The sequence below is a fragment of the Exophiala xenobiotica genome, assembly GCF_000835505.1.
Source record: "Exophiala xenobiotica strain CBS 118157 unplaced genomic scaffold supercont1.4, whole genome shotgun sequence".
Classification (NCBI taxonomy): Eukaryota; Fungi; Ascomycota; class Eurotiomycetes; order Chaetothyriales; family Herpotrichiellaceae; genus Exophiala; species Exophiala xenobiotica.
In genome coordinates this window covers 3246779-3265420 of record NW_013562491.1, presented here as the reverse complement: position 1 = coordinate 3265420, position 18642 = coordinate 3246779, and the positions used below count along the sequence as shown (strand labels likewise).

The following is an 18642-nucleotide window of genomic DNA, read 5'->3' as shown; positions in this document are numbered from 1 at the left end:
AAGTTGTGGCGAGACCGGAATGCTTCACCGAAGAAGTTTGTGCGGGTGTCGTCTTACTACTCCACCGAAAATCCAAGGTCGAATGTGCCTGTGCCCGGTGCAAGGAGGCGGGAACACACTTGACAACTTATCACAGTCACAGGCTTCTTCATGATCCTCCACCATGATGAACCCCTTGTGAGAAAAATGCGACGGTCAATGCAGGTTCCCCAGAAACGTGCGCGACCATGACTTTGCCATATCTTCAGCAGCTCCCTGCTGAACAGCGCCGATAATGAGGACCCTATGGCACACGAGGACGCGACTCGGGGAGCCTCCCCGGATTCGACAGGGGTCAGCGCTTCTTCAAGTTTCGCGCGTTATATTGCAATACCATGGCAATGCAGTTCGCCATTGAAAGGGCATCTGACGCTCTCCTGATTTGTGTTTTGCTAGGTGTTGAATCATACATAAAGCCCCTCCCATCCCGGTCCTCTCACTACGCATGCCACCTTTCGTCTATTAACCGGTAATTGACAGAACTTCACTAGTATCGTCCATCTAGACCTCCGTACATCATGTCTACTGAGGAGTTCGAGGCCCTATCCCGGGAACAAGTGGACCACTTCATGTCGTTTGGATGGGTCAAGATCCCCGGAGCATTCACGAGAGCGCAGGCTTCTAAATGGACAGAAAATCTATGGCTTCGACTAGGCTACGACCCAAACAACCCATCTACCTGGGTGCTGGAGAAAATCAACATGCCCTCGCACTCAAGCGTCGACGTGAGGCAATTCGCGCCGACGGCTTGGGCCGCTATTTGCGAGTTGCTCGGAGGAGAGGAACGCACTGATCCCATGTCTACACAATGGTCAGACGCGTTCATCGTCAACCTAGGCGATCAGTCCAAGACAGGGAACCGCAAACCCATCCCTCCGCGAGAGCTCGACAATTGGCACGTCGACGGCGACTCGTTCATCCACTTTCTCGACTCGCCCGAGCAAGCCTTGCTCGTCATTCCGGTCTTAAGCGACATCGAAGAAGACGGAGGCTGCACGTACATCTGTCCGGACGGAATTGGAGTGGTCGCCAAACACCTCCGCGACAACCCAGAGGGTGTCACGCCGTACATGGCTCGCGAAGGTGATGAAGACGAGGGCAAATACCACGAATTCAGTTGGTTCGTTCAGCAGATTCGCGACGACACAAAGTGCAATTTGTTCCAGCAGATGACCGGAAAGGTCGGCGACGTTATCCTCATGCATCCTCTGATGATCCACTCTGCGTCCCGAAACTGCTGCGGAACTCCCCGCATCATCACGAATCCTTCTGTCCACTTGAAAGAACCGTTCCAATTCGACCGGAAAGATCCCGATGAGTTTTCGCTTGTGGAGCGTAAGACCCTCCGCGAACTGGGCGTCATGAGTCTTCCGGAGTGGCAGATCAATCGGGAGAGAAAGAAACTATTACCGGGCCGAGTGGAGATCCACGATCGCATGAGAGAGATCGAAAAGAGAAGGCTGAAGGGCGAGAACATGGGTGCAACCGGCGATACGGGTGTTGAAGTACACCGCAAACTTGTCAAGGATCTTTATGTGATGCCATGAGAAGACCTGCAACACGCAGCAGAAAGCGACAGCCGGAAGTCACGAACAAAGCAAGGTATGATGGGACCTAGTTCCTAGGTTTGAAAGTTGAGCTTGAGCAACATGTGTAGTGGAATGGAAAAGAGTAGCACTTCGGCGCAAAGATATTTTTGAGCTCATACTCAGTGCCCAATCTTTGACTTCATTAATAAGCTGTAACTAGATCGTGGCCTCGAGCTAAATATGCTCCTAGTAATTCTAGATTTCCGCTCGCTTTGGAAGCTCGATGTCGACGAGCCAGGGTCTCTGCACAATGTCTTCGCCACCCGTGATCGAGGCGTTGATAAACAATGTCTGCCTACCGACCTGAAGCGGATACTCGTCGTGAGTACAATGGCTAGTCGTAGCGCATCTACTCTGCCTCAGTCGTTCTAACTTCACTCGTTTCTCCTGCGCCATTTCATCCGAGTCCATCGTGCTTCTCCTGAGCCCGGCCAACTTTTCGATCACCGGCGAGTTCTCATTGTCGATGGCCGTGAAATGGTTTGGCGGCTTGTCGGCACCATTGTCGCTGCCGCTGCCGCTGTGTTTCCAGGTACCCAGCTTCGCACCCAATCCCTCGTGGATTTGGCCGAAGCAGTGAATTCGGGGCCGAGCGCGAGCGACGGCGGCGAAAAGATCACTGCAACCTGCTCGTTCGCGACCGTAGGTATAGTCCATGATCCCTTCGGAGGGCCGTGGGTGATGACGATGTCGGTTCCGTCGTTGATGTCGAAATGACGGCCATGGTTTGGGTGATATTGGAAGCCCCATCCGCCTAAGGAGGGCGTATATGGACTTGCATAAATTGTCAGTATGGCTCCATTCTCCAGTGGAAAGCGGTAGGTTCCCTCGTCCGGGAACACTATACCTCCGTGTCTAGCATCGTCGAACAGTTGCCTGGCTTGCCCCAAAATACCATATTCTCGAGCAACGAACTCAGGTTCCAAGGGTGGTATTGCTTCGGCAACCTTGGATTCGCACGCGGCAATGTCCATGGTGAAGTCGTGGTTTCCCGCAATGACCAACTTGAGGGGTGCTTCGATGCTGTGAAGCATATTGAGGGTTGAGCGGAATTCTACCAGCTTTGAGCCGTCGGTGAGGTCACCACAGTGGAGAGCGACATCAGCGTGCTGGTAGGGTCTGTTCTCGGGGCTGAAGTCTGCACCATGTGTATCAGACATGATGAGTATTCGAGTCTGGACCTTGTTCGCCATCGTAAAGATGTGAAGCTGAGAGAGGATATGTGAACAACAGTGCTACCTGGAAAGAATCTCCCCACAATCTCTCCAGGTGCTGCGATACAATCACGTCTGAAGGTGTAGCGAAGGGGAATTTCGGAGAGAAAACAAAAATAAAGAAACAAAAGAAGAAACAAGCATAGAGATCTGACTTTACTAGCGGGCTCTGTGAGGACCTGGACGCTTTCCATGGCACACACTGGGGCTATGACAGGCTGCGGAACTCAGTACTCCGTACCACAACATTCCTTCTCGCGGAGCCTCCGCGAACCGCAAGCGAAGGTCGGCAAGGCTGACCCACAGGGGGTGAGGCGCCAAGCTCACTGTGGTAGCCTTACTACTACCGAGTATGGTTTCCAGCTGCTCCGAATTTCACCAAGGGGATCTTCTGGATTTGGGAGTATACACTCCAGAGTGGGCGTTCCCAAGGATGTATATACGTCACCAGCTTGTATACCATCAGATGCCGCCCCAAAGCTCCAAGACACAGAAATGAAATCGGAGACGCTTTCAAGTGTCTAGAGTCCGTTCCAGGAGTAAGTGATGACGGTCTCGAACATGCCATGCAGACAATCAGCCTCACGACTGCTGTTTCCGACCAGGACGTCATAGATGCCAGCGTCCGACATCCAAGCACCGGCGTGCTCATTCCAGTAGGATGTTGCGTATTTCATAGGAATATGGAGTGCCACATCAACATCTTCCTTGGGACCAAGGCGGCATTTTTTGAAGCCTTTCAGCTCTTTCTTGGGCCGCGTGATTTTTGGATCACGTTGACTGATGTAAACCTGTACGACCTCCGAGCTTGTCCGAGTGCCGGCGTTGGTCAGGCGTAGATGAATGGACAGTGTGGGACCCTCAGCTCGGACCTGGAGGTTTGAAAGTGCGAAGGTGGTGTAGGACAAACCCCAACCAAAGGGGAACTGGACGGGTAGCTCGACAGCCTCATAGTATCGATAGCCGACATAGATGTTCTCGCCGTAGAGCATACTGCCGGCATCCGCCTTGCTATTTAGATAAGCAGGACAGTCTTGGATTCGCTTCGGAAACGTCATCGGCAGCTTGCCAGACTGATGAAGTCAGAGGAAGGCTCGATTGCTTCCCATCACGAGTAGCGACGGACTTGGCGGAAAAGAGAGGAGAGAACAAGGCCAACGGTGCGGGACTTACAGGAGCCACATCGCCAAATAGCACGTCAGCAATGCCGTTTCCAACCTCATTTCCACCATACCATATATGCAACATTGACGCCGCTTTCGATGCCCACGGCATTCGCACAGGCGTACCACTTTGCGTGACTATGACTGCATCGGGTCGAACATCCAATATCCGATCAATCATGTCATCGGTATGAGGAGGAAGGTCCATGTTCGTCCGGTCCTGGCCCTCGATTTCCCAGTCTCCCTATCAGCAAAATCAGTTCTGGCTGTTCTCTGGGTAAATTGAGCATGATGCCGTTCTCTCACATTCAGGCCAACAATTACCACAACTTGCTCAGCCGCCTTAGCCACAGTCACAGCCTCTCTCATGGCCTCGGAGACGTTGATTTGAGGGCCGCCCCGAAGTCTGACACCACCTTTGCGGAAAGTGACAACTCCCTCCTTCACGATTTTCGACGTTGGTGCGCTGCCGAAGGTAATGAGGAGTCTGTAACGTCTTCCAGCTTCGAGATTGATGGTTCCCATCACTTCCTTGGTGCCTGCTCCCAAGAACGCATTCCCCGGTTCCTGATGGGTCTCGTTGTCGATAACCTCAACCCCGTCGATGAAGAGTCTGGCAGTGCCATGCGCACAAAGTCCAAAACTCCATGGTCCAGGTTTGTCGGGCTCCAAAGTCGCCTCCATCTCGGCCCAGAAGAGCGGTGAGTTGAGCTTTGGAGGGGAGTAGTCTGACAAGAAGAACTTGCCCGTACGCACATACATGGTGTCGATACACTCCCGGTCCTTGACGTCAGGTGGCTCTAGATAAGACCTAAACGTAAAACCAGGATTGCCTTTGGTGTCGGTAATGACACTGTCCCGAAAAGAGAAATCCAGGTGTGAAAATGGACCTTCAGTATACCGGACGTCGTCGCATATCCGCTGGACTGATTCGAGGATAGATGTAGAGTAGTAAGGGTTGAGCGACGCACTACCTCCTCCGCAGAATGGGGTGAGCCTCGCATTCGAGCCTATGACTGCTGTCTGCTATAATTAGTGGCGTAAATGTTGAGGTAACCACAAGCCTTACTGATTTACTCTTCTGTAGAGGCAAGTTACCCATCGAGTTCTTCAAAAGCACCACCGAGTCTGCTGCAGCTTCCCGGAGCAATGAACGGTGGCCCGGCGTGTCGACCGTCGTCTCGCCACATTCCGGGGATATCCCAGATTTACCAGCTTTCTGGACTGCTTCAAGGACATTTCGGGCACGATCATCAACCACCTTTTCATCCAACTTTCCAGAGTTGACTGCATGCGTAAGCGCAAGGTTCCTCCACCGTGACGGGCCCGGCATTTCCAGGTCTAGACCTGCTGCTATAGCTTCACAAGCGCTGTATGTACCATACCTGAAAGTTTGGTCAACGCCTCTGGCCTCTTGTCCGTTACGCAGTCCCGGGAACTCACCAATCGCTCATCGCCAGACCCTGCCAGCACCATTCTCCACGCAAGATGTCGCGCAACAGTTTGACATTTTCGCTGCAGTGCGTTCCATTGAGCTTGTTGTAGGATGTCATGATGGCTCCTGGGTTTGAATCGCGTATAGCAAGCATGAAAGGCAGCAAATATATCTCTCGAAGTGCCCTATCTGAAACAGTGATGTTGACAGACATGCGCTTGTCTTCTTGATCGTTGCATACAAAATGTTTGATCGCCGTGACTATATGTTCGTCTTGTACCCCATTGCAGTACGCAGCTGCAAGAAGTCCCGAAAGCACAGGATCCTCGCCAAAAGATTCAAAGCCACGTCCACCCAGGGGGCTGCGTTGTATATTGACTGTAGGGCCTAACAGTATGTGGACACTTTTTGATTTTGCTTCGACGCCAAGTAGGTTTCCCAGTCTGCGTAAAAGCCCGGTATCCCAGGTTGCACCTAGGCCTGTACCGCAAGGCAAGCAGGCACCCGGAGTGCTGTCAAAGAACCGTGTGCCTCGAACCCCGTTAGGACCGTCGGAGAGTCTAAGCGATGGTATTTCGAGCCGGGGAATTGGCGTTGTATGCCACATATCTGACCCTGCATTCAATGTGTAAGCTCGAACCTGACAAAGCATTCATGTAAGAGGGAGCATACCTCTTGTGAGAGCAACCTTTTCGTCCAGTGCCAATTGAGACAACAATGTTTCGATATCGAACTCGGGCTCAGAAAACCGGTCAGTGTCGCTTAGACATGATGGCGGCGTGTCAGGCTGGGCGGATGAGCGTGAGGAAGATGACGTTTCGACCGAGTCCATGGCGAGGATGGCAAGGGTTGGAAGCGGGGGATTTGAGGTGTATCGAGGCCATGGAGCCTTTCGCTCTTGTTATAGCTGGTTTGGAGGGACATGATGCCAATTGTTTGTTTGGTGAGTACAAGTATTCACCTTCTATCCCTGCATTAACGGACGCGGAGCTTCCCCGAGGTAGGCCAGAAGTGACATCAAGCTGGTTCAGATGGGCATTCACCACCAGGTTTGGTCATGTCGATGGGTCAACGCGAGGAGGCGGTGACCATTCTTTTTTCAGCCGCATGGCTCTTGTACAATGTACATAAGTGAATTGCTTGGTCGCTCATTGACTGGACTTACAGGCGCTCATGCACGGAGAAAGCATTCCGCATTCATGCCTTCTTCGGATACCCTTGGCCTGGCGACGAAACCCTCGCTGTAACAGCTGCCCTTAATCATTCCGAGTTCTTCACTGTCTTTACTTGCTCTTGAAGTTCTTGTTTGCATTTCGAACGCAGTCGTCCTACAGGATCTCTTACTGGTGGATCAAGAAGCCGGGCGTGATGCGGGTAAAGGGATACGGTAAGTGTGGATTCTGGACCTCAGGCTGAGACTGAATAGCGGTTGTGAAACGGTATGAATCCTGCGGGTTCGCGGCCACTCGCGGCGCAAGGCTCGTGGGCGGAGTTCCACTGCATGAGTTGGCAACGATTCGGCCTACTAGCCGGAACCTGTGGCCTCGTTATCCAAATGGCTGCGGAAGCTACAATGGCATTTCCGTTGGTAAAGAGGCAGTCGAGGCTGGCTATCCATAGGTACTTTGATAGGCGTGGTGATGGAGGTAGATGGACTGCGATGGGCGTCGTGGATGTTATTATGTGGCCTAAAGAGATGCCGGCACTTGGTGTCCGAACGTGTGGTTTGCGCAAGCTTCGGACGGATGCCAGCAGCCGGGCACGCTAGGCACTTTAGGCTGAGTTGGTAGGCTCGATGTAGGCCTGTTGAGCCTGGAAGTACCCGAATCTGCTGCCTATTGGCACTGATCCGTCCCTAGGAGGAAGGCTCACTAGGCTTAGGTTGGCCCATGATGCCCCTAAGCCCGGTCACTGTTTACCTTGAGAAAGCTTGGCCTACCTATGTCGTAGCCAGAGAAAATCACCCGCATTGATCGTCTTTCCTGGCAGGTGGCCTTAAGTTAGAAGCCATCATTATGACGGCTCTCAACGCCAGACACATCACCAAAAGTAAGGGAACCCAAGAGTGCGCAATGGAAAGTCCGTCCAGGGTCGAGAAACTGCGGCGCCGTCACCCTCGTGAAGGCTTCACGCGCAATGTCGCCGCATGTGATGCTTGCCGACAGAGCAAAACTCGTTGCGATAACGCCAGGCCGTCATGTGCGAAGTGTGCCACGAATGGTGTGAGATGCATATATTCAGCAAAGGACCCTATATCCATGTAAGTCCTCCTCAGCCTGACAAAGGAGAAACCCTTGATAATCATTGCCGGCGGAATAGGGTGGATGCTTGGGGCGCAAAGATTCTTGCTGCTGTTCACCGCATAGATCAGAGGCTTGCAGGAGGAGCACCAACAAGCTGCTCGCCCCTGTCGCACTCCCTGGACAAAAATGAGAAGCATTCAGACGACGACCAGGTCGAAGTAGAGATGTTGTCAAGAAACGATTCACTGAGAACTTGCGTCACCGGTGCCGACGCCATCCTGAGCTGGCCAATCTTTCCCAGCGAGAAGCCGGTCTCAATATTTGGGACATCCGCATTCTCAGCAAAAAGAGACAGATTCACCCCAGGTAGCTCGCGTGATCACTTTGATATCTCCTCAAGATGCAGCTTCGTCACGAATGAGCTCCGCTGCTGACCATCAAATCCACAGGAACTCCAAGCACAAACCTCAACCAACTTCAAAGCCTACGCCGTCTTTATGTTTCCAACATACATACGAAAGCCCCCATCATCGATCTTAATCAGCTGGACAAGTTCATCTTTGATGTCGCCGGAAATGGACTTCATGCTTCTGCTAATACATGCCTTGTCCTCCTTGTGTGCGCGTTGGCTAAGATCTGGGGCAATTCTACATGCGACGATGTCTATACTCAGGTCATATACGACTCCGCTACAGCTGCGCCACGATTGCACACATCGCTCGCGGTCCCGGAAGATCGGATGAAAGAGTCGCTGTCATACTTTGCCGCCGCTCGAGACATGATGTCGGCTGCATATCTCGATGACTCGCTCACGGGTATCCAGTGTTTCTGCCTGTTTGGGTGAGAAAGCTTCCACTTTGTCTCTTGCCTGGAATGATGGCACAACGATGACTCCATTAACACTCTGAATATCAGCTACTGGTACCAGTGCAACATCGAACCTGTGCAAAGCTGGAAATTCTTCAGGACAGCATCCACACTGTGGCAAGCCTACCATGCTAAGCATCGCCAACAACCGTCCAGCAGGTCGGAAAAAGAAAACAGTATGCTCGATCATTTTCCTGCCCACTTTGTAGTACTCAAGAGGTCTGTATAGGTCTGGAACAACGCTTGTACTGGACATGCCTCAAAACAGAGTGGTACAGTATCTCCATTGCCTGAGTTGTGCCAGAAGCAGGGACTGACCATTGATCCTAGTGAGCTACGAACTGAACTGCCTGACTTACCTTCGAGCTGCCTCTGGGCTTCCGACTTTCCGTTTTCATTTCCATCATTTTCCAAGCCAACTGATACTGATCAAGCGGATGGATTGGAGACTGGTGACCCCGACCCCACGACTGCGTCTTCCTTCTACTACCTGGCCGAGATCTCACTGCGCAGGCTTCTCAACCGCATTCGTAACTCTTTGGGGTCCCTCAATCCAAGGATGAGCACTCCAGACATTCAAAAGTTCAGCCAGGCTCTTGCCAAACACGAACATCAGTTGCAGCGGTGGGTCGAGTGTCTGCCTGTCGCACTGCAATTTGCTATGCCACTCCGACTGGAGCCTCCCAGCGAAGAGCCTGAGCTTGTACAGCTACTCCGTGAGAGATATACGCAAGCTTACGAGCTACTCCGGCGGCCCTATCTTTATCTGTGCCTTCACGCCCATTTGGACCCAGAATTACTGGAAATATCCACACAGCGAGCCAACGACTGTCTCTAGTTGGCAGTCTACCGTCTCCGGACAGAGAGGCCTTTTTCCCGTCACCCAGGCTCCTGGGGTTCCTGTCGCATACGCTTCAATCATGCCCTATGCCTGGTCGCAGCCGCCAAAGCCAAATCAACGCGCTGGGAATCTGCGCGTTATGTGGAGCTTCCACCAACCTGGGAAGGGTCAGTCCGTATGGCTATCGACAGGTTGAGGACATGGCAAGAGGAAGGTGCAGGATTACCCGAGTTGAGCATCTTACTAGAGTGGTTACTACACAACTAACACAAGACAACGCATGATAGACTTGTATTTGAGAAACTACTGGTTCAAACACTGCACTGAAATCCATCACATTCGGAAAGCATAACAAGAAAAACCACGGGAGAGAAGCTGTCGGGCCACCAAAAGAGTAAGCTCAAAATCCTCCCAACTGTAAGCAAACCCCACCCAGTGGAAGTGGTGGTGTGTTGTTGTTGGAATGCAATACAGCACAGACGTGGCCTACCGTGGCAGCAACGACACCAAACCCTCCAAATTCCTACGAAGAGCCCGGCCATTCTTGGTCTCAGCCTTCCCACTGCATGGTATGAAAATGTTTCAGTCAACCCCAGCCATGGCTATCTCCAGGTATAAGTCGAATGTGCCTCAGCGATCCAAGCATCAAAGTTGCTCCTTTTCCTGCATCCCCATTCCAATATGCTGGCCTCAAGAACTCTATTCCCGTGTTTGCTTTCATTGTTCCTATGCATCACCACAATCGTTGCCTCAGAGGACTGGGACGAGATTGCGAACGATCTGCAGGAGTTACTCGACAAAATCGAACAATCTCATGAAAATCACGTCTCCGGCCTGACACGACGGGACTCCACCGCCCGGCGGACCTACTGGAAACCAATATCACCTACACAACGACCAGACCCCTCCGACAGCTTCTCAGACCAACTCTCTCAGCTGGCCGGACAGCTCGGCAGCTCCTTGAACCAGCTGATCGCCCTCATTCAACAACAATATAACATCGGTGCCCCAGTTTTCGCTTCAAGTTCCGCACATCCCACTGTCCTGCCTATAACACGACAAAGTACGCAATCCACCTATGCAACGCCCCGGCCCTCGACGAACTATGCAGCCTCACCGACGATGCAACCTCCTCCATCTTCCTCCGGAAGCCAACCCACAAGCGGTACATATACATTCGACCCGCAGGCCCCCAACCTCAACGTCGTCTACTACTCCCAGACGGACCTCACCAGCACCGTGCCCCTCACACAGATCTGCGCCGACCCGTCCATCGACATAGTCATCCTCGCCTTTGTCACCGAGCTTTTCGGACCCGGTAACTACCCGAGCATGAACATGGCCTCCAACTGCTGGGCACCTAATACCGCGCAACAAGCTGCCGGCGCCACTGGCCTGCTCGACTGTGTGGGCGATGGTCTTGCCGCCAAGATCGCCACATGCCAGTCTCAGGGCAAGAAAGTCATGCTCAGTCTCGGCGGCGCGTTTGCAAAGCTACAGATCCCAAGCGAAGATAAAGCCGTCGAGGCCGCGCACACCTTGTGGGATTTATTCCTCGGCGGTTCGAACTCACCAAGCGCACCACTGCGGCCGTACGGGAGTGTCGTCCTCGACGGTATCGATCTAGGTAAGTCTCCGGCCCTCATGATACCCCCCTGCCCAACGCCCATCTCCCATCTCCCCCTTTCCACCTTTCCACATCCCTGGAGTCATCGGCCCCTGGTACTCATATCAAACGGTGCTAACATAACCGGTACGATACAGACAACGAAACACCCGCCAACGCCGCGTACATGCCCACGCTGATGTCCACACTGCGCTCCCTCATGGCCACCGACCCCTCCAAAGCGTACTATCTCTCCGCCGCACCTCAATGCCCGCAACCCGACCAATCCATTCCCGTCCCCGAGCTCCTGAACGTCATCGACTTCTTCAACGTGCAATTCTACAATAACCCCTCCTGCCAACTCAATGCTGGCCAAGCATTTCTAGACTCCCTGCACTCATGGAGCCAGGCCCTGATGATGATACAACAACAAGACGACGCTACTAGTACTAGTACTACCACGAAGCAGAAGCAAAAGCAAAAGCGACAACGGTCATCATCGCGAATCAAAACCAACACCAACACGCACGAAGGCATCATCAGTTCAAGGTCGAATATCGGGCCCGGGCCCGGCTTCGTCAACATCAACAACGGCATCATGGGCCCTCGACTCCTGCTCGGCACGCCTGCATTCCCAGCCGCGGGCAGCGGGTACGTCAGCGTGTCCGAGTACAAGGCCATATTGGAACAGGTCAAGACTCTCGCTCTGCCGAATCTCGCGGGCGCCGTGTTCTGGGACGGCGCGTATGAGATTCGTAGTGGCGCGGTCATTGACGAGACTGGCACAGAGAAGACGTACGCGGACGTGGTTAGAGAGATTCTTGGGTGAGACCCCGGTCAGTTGTTTTCAAGGTCAACGTTTGAAGGCGAAGACATAGCTGCCTGTCAGATTACGTGTGCGACGTGCTATGAGTTATGTAGACTATTAGTAGGCACGGATCTCGTCTGCCATATGTAGCTGGTTGATTATGTACTATGATACACCACTATGATTCTTATCTATTCACAATTCCTCCGAGTACTCATCTGTCTCGTTCAAAGTCTTTCATTAGCGGGTTTCCAACATCCGATATAGCTTTTGCCCTTGACCGCTCACCATTACGACTGCGACCCAGGAGGCATCGATATAAGCGGCCACGTCAACCGGCCAGGTCCGTCAAAATAATGGTTGGGCTGGAAAGACATGTACGAGTCTCCGTTCAAGCCATTTTGCGACTGCGGTGGTGTAGGATAGTTGACATATATGCTGCCCGAGTCGTTGAGCAGAGACGCCAATGACGTAGGGACTGTCTGGACCGGACCGGCTGATAAAGCGGAAATTGGTGACTGCGAGAAGCCTGGGTATATAGGAGAAGTAGCTTGGGTTTGAGTGTGCGGCTGAGGTAAGAATGCGAAGGGCGGTGACCACGGTTGAGGAGGCTGGCTTTGTGACGACGGTGTATGCGTCTGCACGAACGTGGGGTGCGGAAGGCTGTTCTTTTGGCTTAGTGGTAGTTGGCTGTCTGGATAAGGGAAAGGAGGCTGAGGCTCTTGTTTGTGGTGATGAGGTTGAGAGGCTGCCGAGCCATTGACTGAGATGAAGGGCAGTTGTATGGTTGAGGGCTTGCTGTCGATGATCAGTCGCCGATATTGTTCTTCGAGGGATTGAACTCGAGGCTGAAATTGTCGCTGAAGGTGGTTGCCAGTTTCTGTGGCATTGTTAGTACCTCCAAGTGTCGATAGCGGTCTTCGCCACTTACTTAGAACGAGATCAGCATACGCCATCAATGATATCCAGCCTTTCAGCTCATTCCGCATTGCCTCGAATTGCTCGACAGTGACCGGGTTATTTTTCCTTCTGTACACATATAATGTGATGCCAAAGCCAGTCGCGTACGCCAGGGTCGAATGCCAGGTGAAATCCACGCCCTTATACTTGCTTGAAAGTGTGTGGAAGGTCTGTAGGAGTCGCTTGGCGGCTTTGTGGCAAGATTCCAGATGTCGCTCTTGAACGGCAGGATCATCACTTGTACAGCAAACCGGATGGTGTAGGTTCAACTGATACTCAGCCGCCCAGGTCTCCATGAGCAATGTCGCCACATGAAGATTTATGTGCTTGGCTTCGAACTTGATTGACTCTTCCCAGTCTTGTCGCCATGCCATGATCTTGGTATTCAGTGCTTCGACCGTCTGTAGATATTCTGCGGCTGGCTTCCTTACTGAAATGATATTATTGTGGAGTTCAGTCAGCAAAGGGAGTAGTTTCGCCAATTGCAGAGATGGCCAGAAATCACACGAGCCTGATAACTGGGGCGCTATGCTATGTTTGGAAATCTCTGAGTCTTTGATTGCTTTGGGAAGAGGCAGATCAATGTGCTGAAATTGCCATGGAGCAGGTAATCCGACTCTGCAGCCTGTTGTCACACAGACGCCGAGAATCGAGTGGAATATCCTCTTGCGAAGCTCTTTCGAGAGTGGATCGCTTTCACCTTCAGGCAACCGAATTTTGTCGGGATCCCGGTGGTATTCCAACTCAATGGCGCGGACCAGGACTTTGTGGCTGTAAACCCAAGATATTCCAGGTTTGGGCAGATTGCGAAGATGGACAATGATCAACGCCATAGCTTGCATGGACGCAATAGACCGATCGTGAAATAGCTCACGATAATGGCCCAGGGCGACATGGAAGTACCGGTGGGAGTCCTCAAACTTCTCCGCTGAATGCAAATGGTTTCTTACCGCCGTTTGCTGCGCGAGGATGGCAAATACCATGAAGACCTGAACCCGTTCGGCTGCTGACAGCGAGCCCGGGAGGTCGTAAAATCTGTGGACAAGATCCGTAAAGCTCGACCGATGGACGATCGGGACATATTGCGACATGATGACCAGAAAATGCTGGGCATCGCGTAAGGCCTCTTCCTTGGGTGGCGGCTTTGGATCCTCAACTCGCTGGTAGCCGCTGATGGTATTAATGACCGAAGTCCTTGAGACATTGAACTTGTTCATGCGATCTTGCGGATAGTCGTTCATCATCTCACACTCCCAATCTGCAATGTCTATCTGGCCATCCATGATATCAACCACGGTCCCCTTCACAGGCCCTGAACTGAGGGGCTCAGAATTTTCAGGCGCAGGCCAACCGACGTAGCGCGCATCTGGGATCGACGTTGTGGGACATGTCACTGGCGTGACAACTGATTCTTTTGGTGTCGCCAGAACAGGCCCGTTGGTCTCTATTAGGTGTTGCAAAGGGCCGAACCTCAGTTGGTACGCAGTCAACTGTTCCCTCAAGAACAGCAACTGGTTCTCTGCACGATCCGTTTCTCCTCTCTCTCTTGCCTGCTTAGTGACCCGATCGGTGGTGAAGCATCGCATGTTCTTTTGCCGACAAGGTCCACAAGCTATGGGATCGGTGTCGCATTTCATTTTCCGCTCTTTACATCGGTCACAAGCCTGCCCCGTACGGGAGGTGGTCGCGAGTTTTTTCCGCACTGCATCGCTGTATTGTGCAGGCTCTTCGACGAGAGTCTTGACTTTCTTCGAGGGCGGACCGCGGCCGTCAAGGGAAGGAGATCTTCGCTTCAAAGGAGGTGTATCCATGGCATAGGGACAACGTTGGCTGGATACGGAGGATGATGTGCAAGAGCATTGGAGGAGTCGAAGGTTAGCACATGGCAAGTACCGTCGAACATAAAGAGAACTCTCCCTTCTGCTGGGGATCGAGCTGCAGGATCTTCCTACCTATGACTTGCTAGTGGTAGAGACAGGTGGATGAAGGTGGGAAGAGTTTTGGACTCGGGTCTGGACTCCTGGTGGACAGCCACCATGACGAGGGTCGAATATTCTGCAGGAGGCACGCACGACACGGCAGGCACCTAGGTGGCAGGGTGGCTAACAGCAGCTACCAATCACTTTAGGCCATGATGGGCTCACTAACTCAGGCGGCTTGGCCCATGGATGGTCCCCAAGATGGCCCCAAGATTTAGGCGACCGGAACTGCTCCAGCTAAAGCGGAACGCTATCTAGGGTGGTCGGTAGATCTGCCGTCCGGGCCTGAGGGCCCCAACTCGGGCTCGCCTGGCTTAGGGATGCAACTACTTGCTTAGCGAGCACACTGGTATTTGACAATGAATAATCTGCTGCATACGCTACCCTATTTACAAGTGTCACTCAGCTCTTTGATGACGGTGGTATTCTCTGTTCTCTGAATACCTAGCTTCGGCAGTGCTGCAGGTAGACAGAACTCACGTGATCTGGATCAAACTTGGCATCCATCTTGCTCTTCTCGGCTTCTCGCGCACTGACCTCCTTTTGATCAATTACTAGCCACCAGCAGATTCATTCAACATAGGCCACAGCTGCCAGGTAGTGTTCTGGAGTCTCCACGGCCATTATGCCGGCCGTGAGGGCTACAAGACATTGGTCGACCGCAGGTGAAGACTGGTTTTGATACGACCATCAAGATTGAACCATGTGGTTATCTGGACGCGATAGTCATCATTCCGGACATCGTACGCCTCATCATAGCTCATCGCATCGTCATTCGAGCGAGGCTCGAGAACCAGCATATGCTACAAAATCAAGTTCATCACAATCCGATGGATCTTCGGTGTTCGTAGAAGACCGCAGAGGAGACAGGCGAAACTTGGAGTATGCCTCCTTGGATCGTTACGCCATCCCACGATATCATGCCGCTGGCGGAGGTGCATTAATTGGCCTCGGTCCTAATTATCGCATCATCTCGAAATCTGATGCTCGTCGCGATGTTCAAAATGTCGAGCTGGACTCGACAAGAAAATCGCGCAAGCAGTCTCTTCTCTCAAGCGTTGCCAGTGAAGATGGGCCGCTCATCAAAGCTCCCATCCGTCCTGGCGATGATGACGATCTATGTAAGGACTTCTTGCATTTCCAAGATCGCCGTGCCAGGAAGAGGCGCCGCATTTCGACCGAAGCAGAGCCATCCATTTCTGAAGAGTCCAGCGACGAGCCTGACCATGAGATCAAATCAAATGGCGATCACCACGAGGATCCGTTTGACGCTTTCAAGAAAGATCCTGTCCATCAACGTCATTTGGAGCTTTCAAAGGCTACGATGGAGCGACCTGACGATGCGAAGACCTGGCTTGACTTCATCGATTACCAGGCTGTTTCTTTTAGTGGTCGCCACGATGACCAAAACACTCACACAGCTCCATCGCGGAGCCTCGCCGAGTTAAGGATATCGCTTTACGAACAGGCATTGTCCCATGTGAATGACCAGGAAGGTCGGCATACTCTGATTCTTGGCTTAATGCAAGAAGGAAGTAAGGTGTGGGATGTCCAAAAACAAGCATCGCAATGGCAAGCCTTTCTCGACAAACAATCAAGTTTCGACCTGTGGGTTCTATATTTGAACTTCATGCAAAGTAACGCGTTAAAATTCAACCTGGAAACATGTCTGGCAATTTACAAGCGCTGTCTGCAGAAGGTCCAGTCAAGGACAGATGATCCTACAAGAGAGTCGAGCTGTATCTACCTCCTGCTCCGCCTTACCTTACTTCTTTGGCAAGCAGGCTTTACTGAGCGAGCTATCGGCGTCTGGCAAGCCCTGCTGGAATACAACATTTTCCGTCCAGGTCAACTTCTGCCACCAGACCTCATGCCATTTTTTGAGCAATTCTGGGCGTCCGAGGTGGCACGGATCGGGGAAGAGGGAGCGACAGGGTGGGTTTCAAATGCCAGTCCGGAGCCTGAGCCGCGAGCAGACAAAGAGCACTCTCCAGTTCCACTCCTAGACTTCGCTGCGTGGGAAGCAGCGGAGACCGACCTCGAGCGGCATGCAGGTTTGCCTGCCAGGGCTCTGGACGAAGTCAGCGATGATGATCCGTACCGAATCCTGCTATTTTCTGATATCAAGGAGTTTATCTTTTCTATCGCCTCCAGACAAGGTCTTACGCTGCTTCAGGATGCTTTTCTGTTATTCGTTGGCCTGCCACCCTGTTCATTTCTGCCAGAACCCAGGAACTGGAGAACAGACCCTTTCATCTACAGTCCGGCTCTAGCCAGCTCAAGATTTTTTTCAATGGATGACACTCAAAATGAGCCCCTCGGAACTAATGGGCCGCTTCACGGTGTGCATTTCGGGCTCCAGGGCGTGTTGTCCTATGCGAACAGCTTATATGGATCTTGCGGGAGAGTTGCGCATTACTTCATATATTTCGTCCGTCGAGCCGTGTCACAATTGGCAAACGCGACACTCCAGACTGAACAGAACGATACGATGATGGAGTATGCTGTTGCACTTGAGGCTGGTATTGACACCAAGTCGGCTCGAAAGCAAGCGAAGAGGTTTCTCAAGAAGAAGCCTGACAGCCTGAAATTATACAACACATACGCCTTGTTGGAATGTAAGCTTGGCAATTTCGAGAATGCAGAAAAGGTCTGGTCGACTGCGTTGTCTATGCGTGGGGAGCTTGGCTCAGGAGCCCAACATGATGCCTCCATTCTATGGAGAGATTGGTCCTACTCATATATGGCTTTGAAGGAGTTTCACAAGGCCAGGACGTTGCTAAGCATGGTAACGACCGCGAACATCGACCTGGGTCATTTTCAAGCCGAAGTTGCAAGACATACGAGTCCCTCCGTGGCCTCACAGATCAAAGTCGAACAGTATATCAAGTCAGAGTTCGAAGCGAGCAGGCTTGCAGGCAACGCTCAACTCCTACCAGTGTGGGCTGATGTTCTAGCCATACACAGGTACCTCAATAGCGGCCTTCGCTTGGATGCGGCAGTAGAAGCATATGATGGCTTCCTGCATGAAGTCACCAATATCGCAGATCAAGAGCCCACAGTTGTGGAGACCATCCATGTAAATCGAGCACGTCTCCTATACGCTCATGCAACGGTATTTGGTCAGCCGTTCAGGCCCAAGGAGTGCTATCAGCTTTTGGCAGAGTCGATGCGTACGTTCCCACTCAATGTCGATATTCTCTCCTTGCATCACTTCTTCTCTCAAAAAGCCGGATTGATGGACCGTCTTCGGCAGCTGGATTCCACAACGATAGGGCAAACCCCGTCAATCAAGAGTGACAGGAGCGTCATTCGATGCGTGTTCAGTCTCCTAGTTGAGCTCGAGAGACCTTCCTATGCAGGAAGCACCGACCATAGCCACCGGGCAGCCTTCAAGCGAGCCACAGAACGAGGGTCAGCAGGCATTCATTGCGTGGATATATGGAAGAAATACATCTTATGGGAGATCAGTCTCCTTGGTGACGAAAAGCAGCCAAGGCCAAGCAAAGACGTTCTGCAAATGGATAGACGGCCTCGAAGAGATAGAATGCTCACTGAGACTTTCTACGCAGCACTGCGAGCTTGTCCCTGGTCAAAGGACCTCTACATGATTGCTTTCAAGGAAAGGACCTTGCGGGAGGCTATTGGTGAGGAGCACCTTAGGCACTTATACGAGAGCATGATGGAGCGAGGGTTGAGAATACGTCTTGACATATCAAACTGGTTTGATGGGAAATGAATGGCGCGCCTTGAAACCATGAAGGCTGCGAGGTTCAAAAGGCTCTTTTACAAAGTGATGCATGACTCGTAATTTTCTTGTTTACTTTCTGACTGACTCGTTATATCCGGCTAACCCCGCAGCCATTTAATTTCTCCAGTATTTTTTAATTCTGCCAGC

At 52.2% G+C, this 18642-nt stretch overlaps 7 protein-coding genes across 9 annotated transcripts; 4 read left to right on the top strand and 3 right to left on the bottom strand.

The window, feature by feature from the left end:
* The first annotated feature begins 280 nt into the window (after window positions 1–280).
* PV05_07394 (uncharacterized protein) lies at window positions 281–1750 on the top strand. The gene has a single exon (XM_013460214.1). The coding sequence runs from the start codon at window positions 558–560 to the stop codon at window positions 1584–1586; it is 1029 nt and encodes a 342-aa protein (XP_013315668.1). The 5' UTR covers window positions 281–557; the 3' UTR covers window positions 1587–1750.
* A 73-nt stretch (window positions 1751–1823) lies between these two features.
* Window positions 1824–2788, bottom strand: PV05_07393 (uncharacterized protein; the record flags this gene model as incomplete). The annotated part of the gene is made up of 2 exons (XM_013460213.1): window positions 1824–2402; window positions 2471–2788. 2 exons carry the CDS (start codon window positions 2786–2788, stop codon window positions 1824–1826), a joined length of 897 nt encoding a protein of 298 aa, XP_013315667.1.
* Window positions 2789–3026: 238 nt separating this feature from the next.
* Window positions 3027–6629, bottom strand: PV05_07392 (the record flags this gene model as incomplete). 3 transcript variants are annotated; one of them, XM_013460212.1, is made up of 7 exons in its annotated part: window positions 6606–6629; window positions 6113–6553; window positions 5449–6055; window positions 5075–5390; window positions 4312–5028; window positions 4016–4249; window positions 3027–3915 (listed from the first exon to the last, which is right to left on the bottom strand). In XM_013460212.1, exons 2-7 carry the CDS (start codon window positions 6270–6272, stop codon window positions 3364–3366), a joined length of 2586 nt encoding a protein of 861 aa, XP_013315666.1. In that variant the 5' UTR covers window positions 6273–6553; window positions 6606–6629. The 3 variants fall into 3 exon arrangements, with proteins under 3 accessions (XP_013315666.1, XP_013315664.1, XP_013315665.1); XM_013460210.1 differs by having other exon boundaries at window positions 3027–4249; XM_013460211.1 differs by having other exon boundaries at window positions 3364–3915; window positions 6113–6629.
* An 826-nt stretch (window positions 6630–7455) lies between these two features.
* Window positions 7456–9388, top strand: PV05_07391 (uncharacterized protein; the record flags this gene model as incomplete). The annotated part of the gene is made up of 6 exons (XM_013460209.1): window positions 7456–7700; window positions 7760–8049; window positions 8133–8523; window positions 8599–8726; window positions 8780–8822; window positions 8881–9388. The coding sequence occupies 6 exons, from the start codon at window positions 7456–7458 to the stop codon at window positions 9386–9388; spliced, it is 1605 nt and encodes a 534-aa protein (XP_013315663.1).
* A 684-nt stretch (window positions 9389–10072) lies between these two features.
* Window positions 10073–11860, top strand: PV05_07390 (uncharacterized protein; the record flags this gene model as incomplete). The annotated part of the gene is made up of 2 exons (XM_013460208.1): window positions 10073–11018; window positions 11156–11860. The coding sequence occupies 2 exons, from the start codon at window positions 10073–10075 to the stop codon at window positions 11824–11826; spliced, it is 1617 nt and encodes a 538-aa protein (XP_013315662.1). The 3' UTR covers window positions 11827–11860.
* A 16-nt stretch (window positions 11861–11876) lies between these two features.
* On the bottom strand, window positions 11877–14843 carry PV05_07389 (uncharacterized protein). The gene is made up of 2 exons (XM_013460207.1): window positions 12737–14843; window positions 11877–12685 (listed from the first exon to the last, which is right to left on the bottom strand). Exons 1-2 carry the CDS (start codon window positions 14574–14576, stop codon window positions 12096–12098), a joined length of 2430 nt encoding a protein of 809 aa, XP_013315661.1. The 5' UTR covers window positions 14577–14843; the 3' UTR covers window positions 11877–12095.
* A 464-nt stretch (window positions 14844–15307) lies between these two features.
* PV05_07388 (uncharacterized protein) lies at window positions 15308–18530 on the top strand. Its single transcript, XM_013460206.1, has one exon. The coding sequence runs from the start codon at window positions 15448–15450 to the stop codon at window positions 18481–18483; it is 3036 nt and encodes a 1011-aa protein (XP_013315660.1). The 5' UTR covers window positions 15308–15447; the 3' UTR covers window positions 18484–18530.
* Window positions 18531–18642: the final 112 nt, after the last annotated feature.

What these genes read in the sequence shown, in the direction of transcription:
- PV05_07394 (XM_013460214.1), top strand. Translation starts at nt 558, where the DNA reads ATGTCTACTGAGGAGTTCGAGGCCCTATCCCGGGAACAAGTGGACCAC.
- PV05_07388 (XM_013460206.1), top strand. Translation starts at nt 15,448, where the DNA reads ATGTGGTTATCTGGACGCGATAGTCATCATTCCGGACATCGTACGCCT.
- PV05_07389 (XM_013460207.1), bottom strand. Translation starts at nt 14,576, where the DNA reads ATGGATACACCTCCTTTGAAGCGAAGATCTCCTTCCCTTGACGGCCGC. An exon ending in GTATGCTGATCTCGTTCTAA is followed by an intron (nt 12,686 to 12,736) that starts GTAAGTGGCGAA and finishes ACAATGCCACAG; the next exon opens with AAACTGGCAACCACCTTCAG.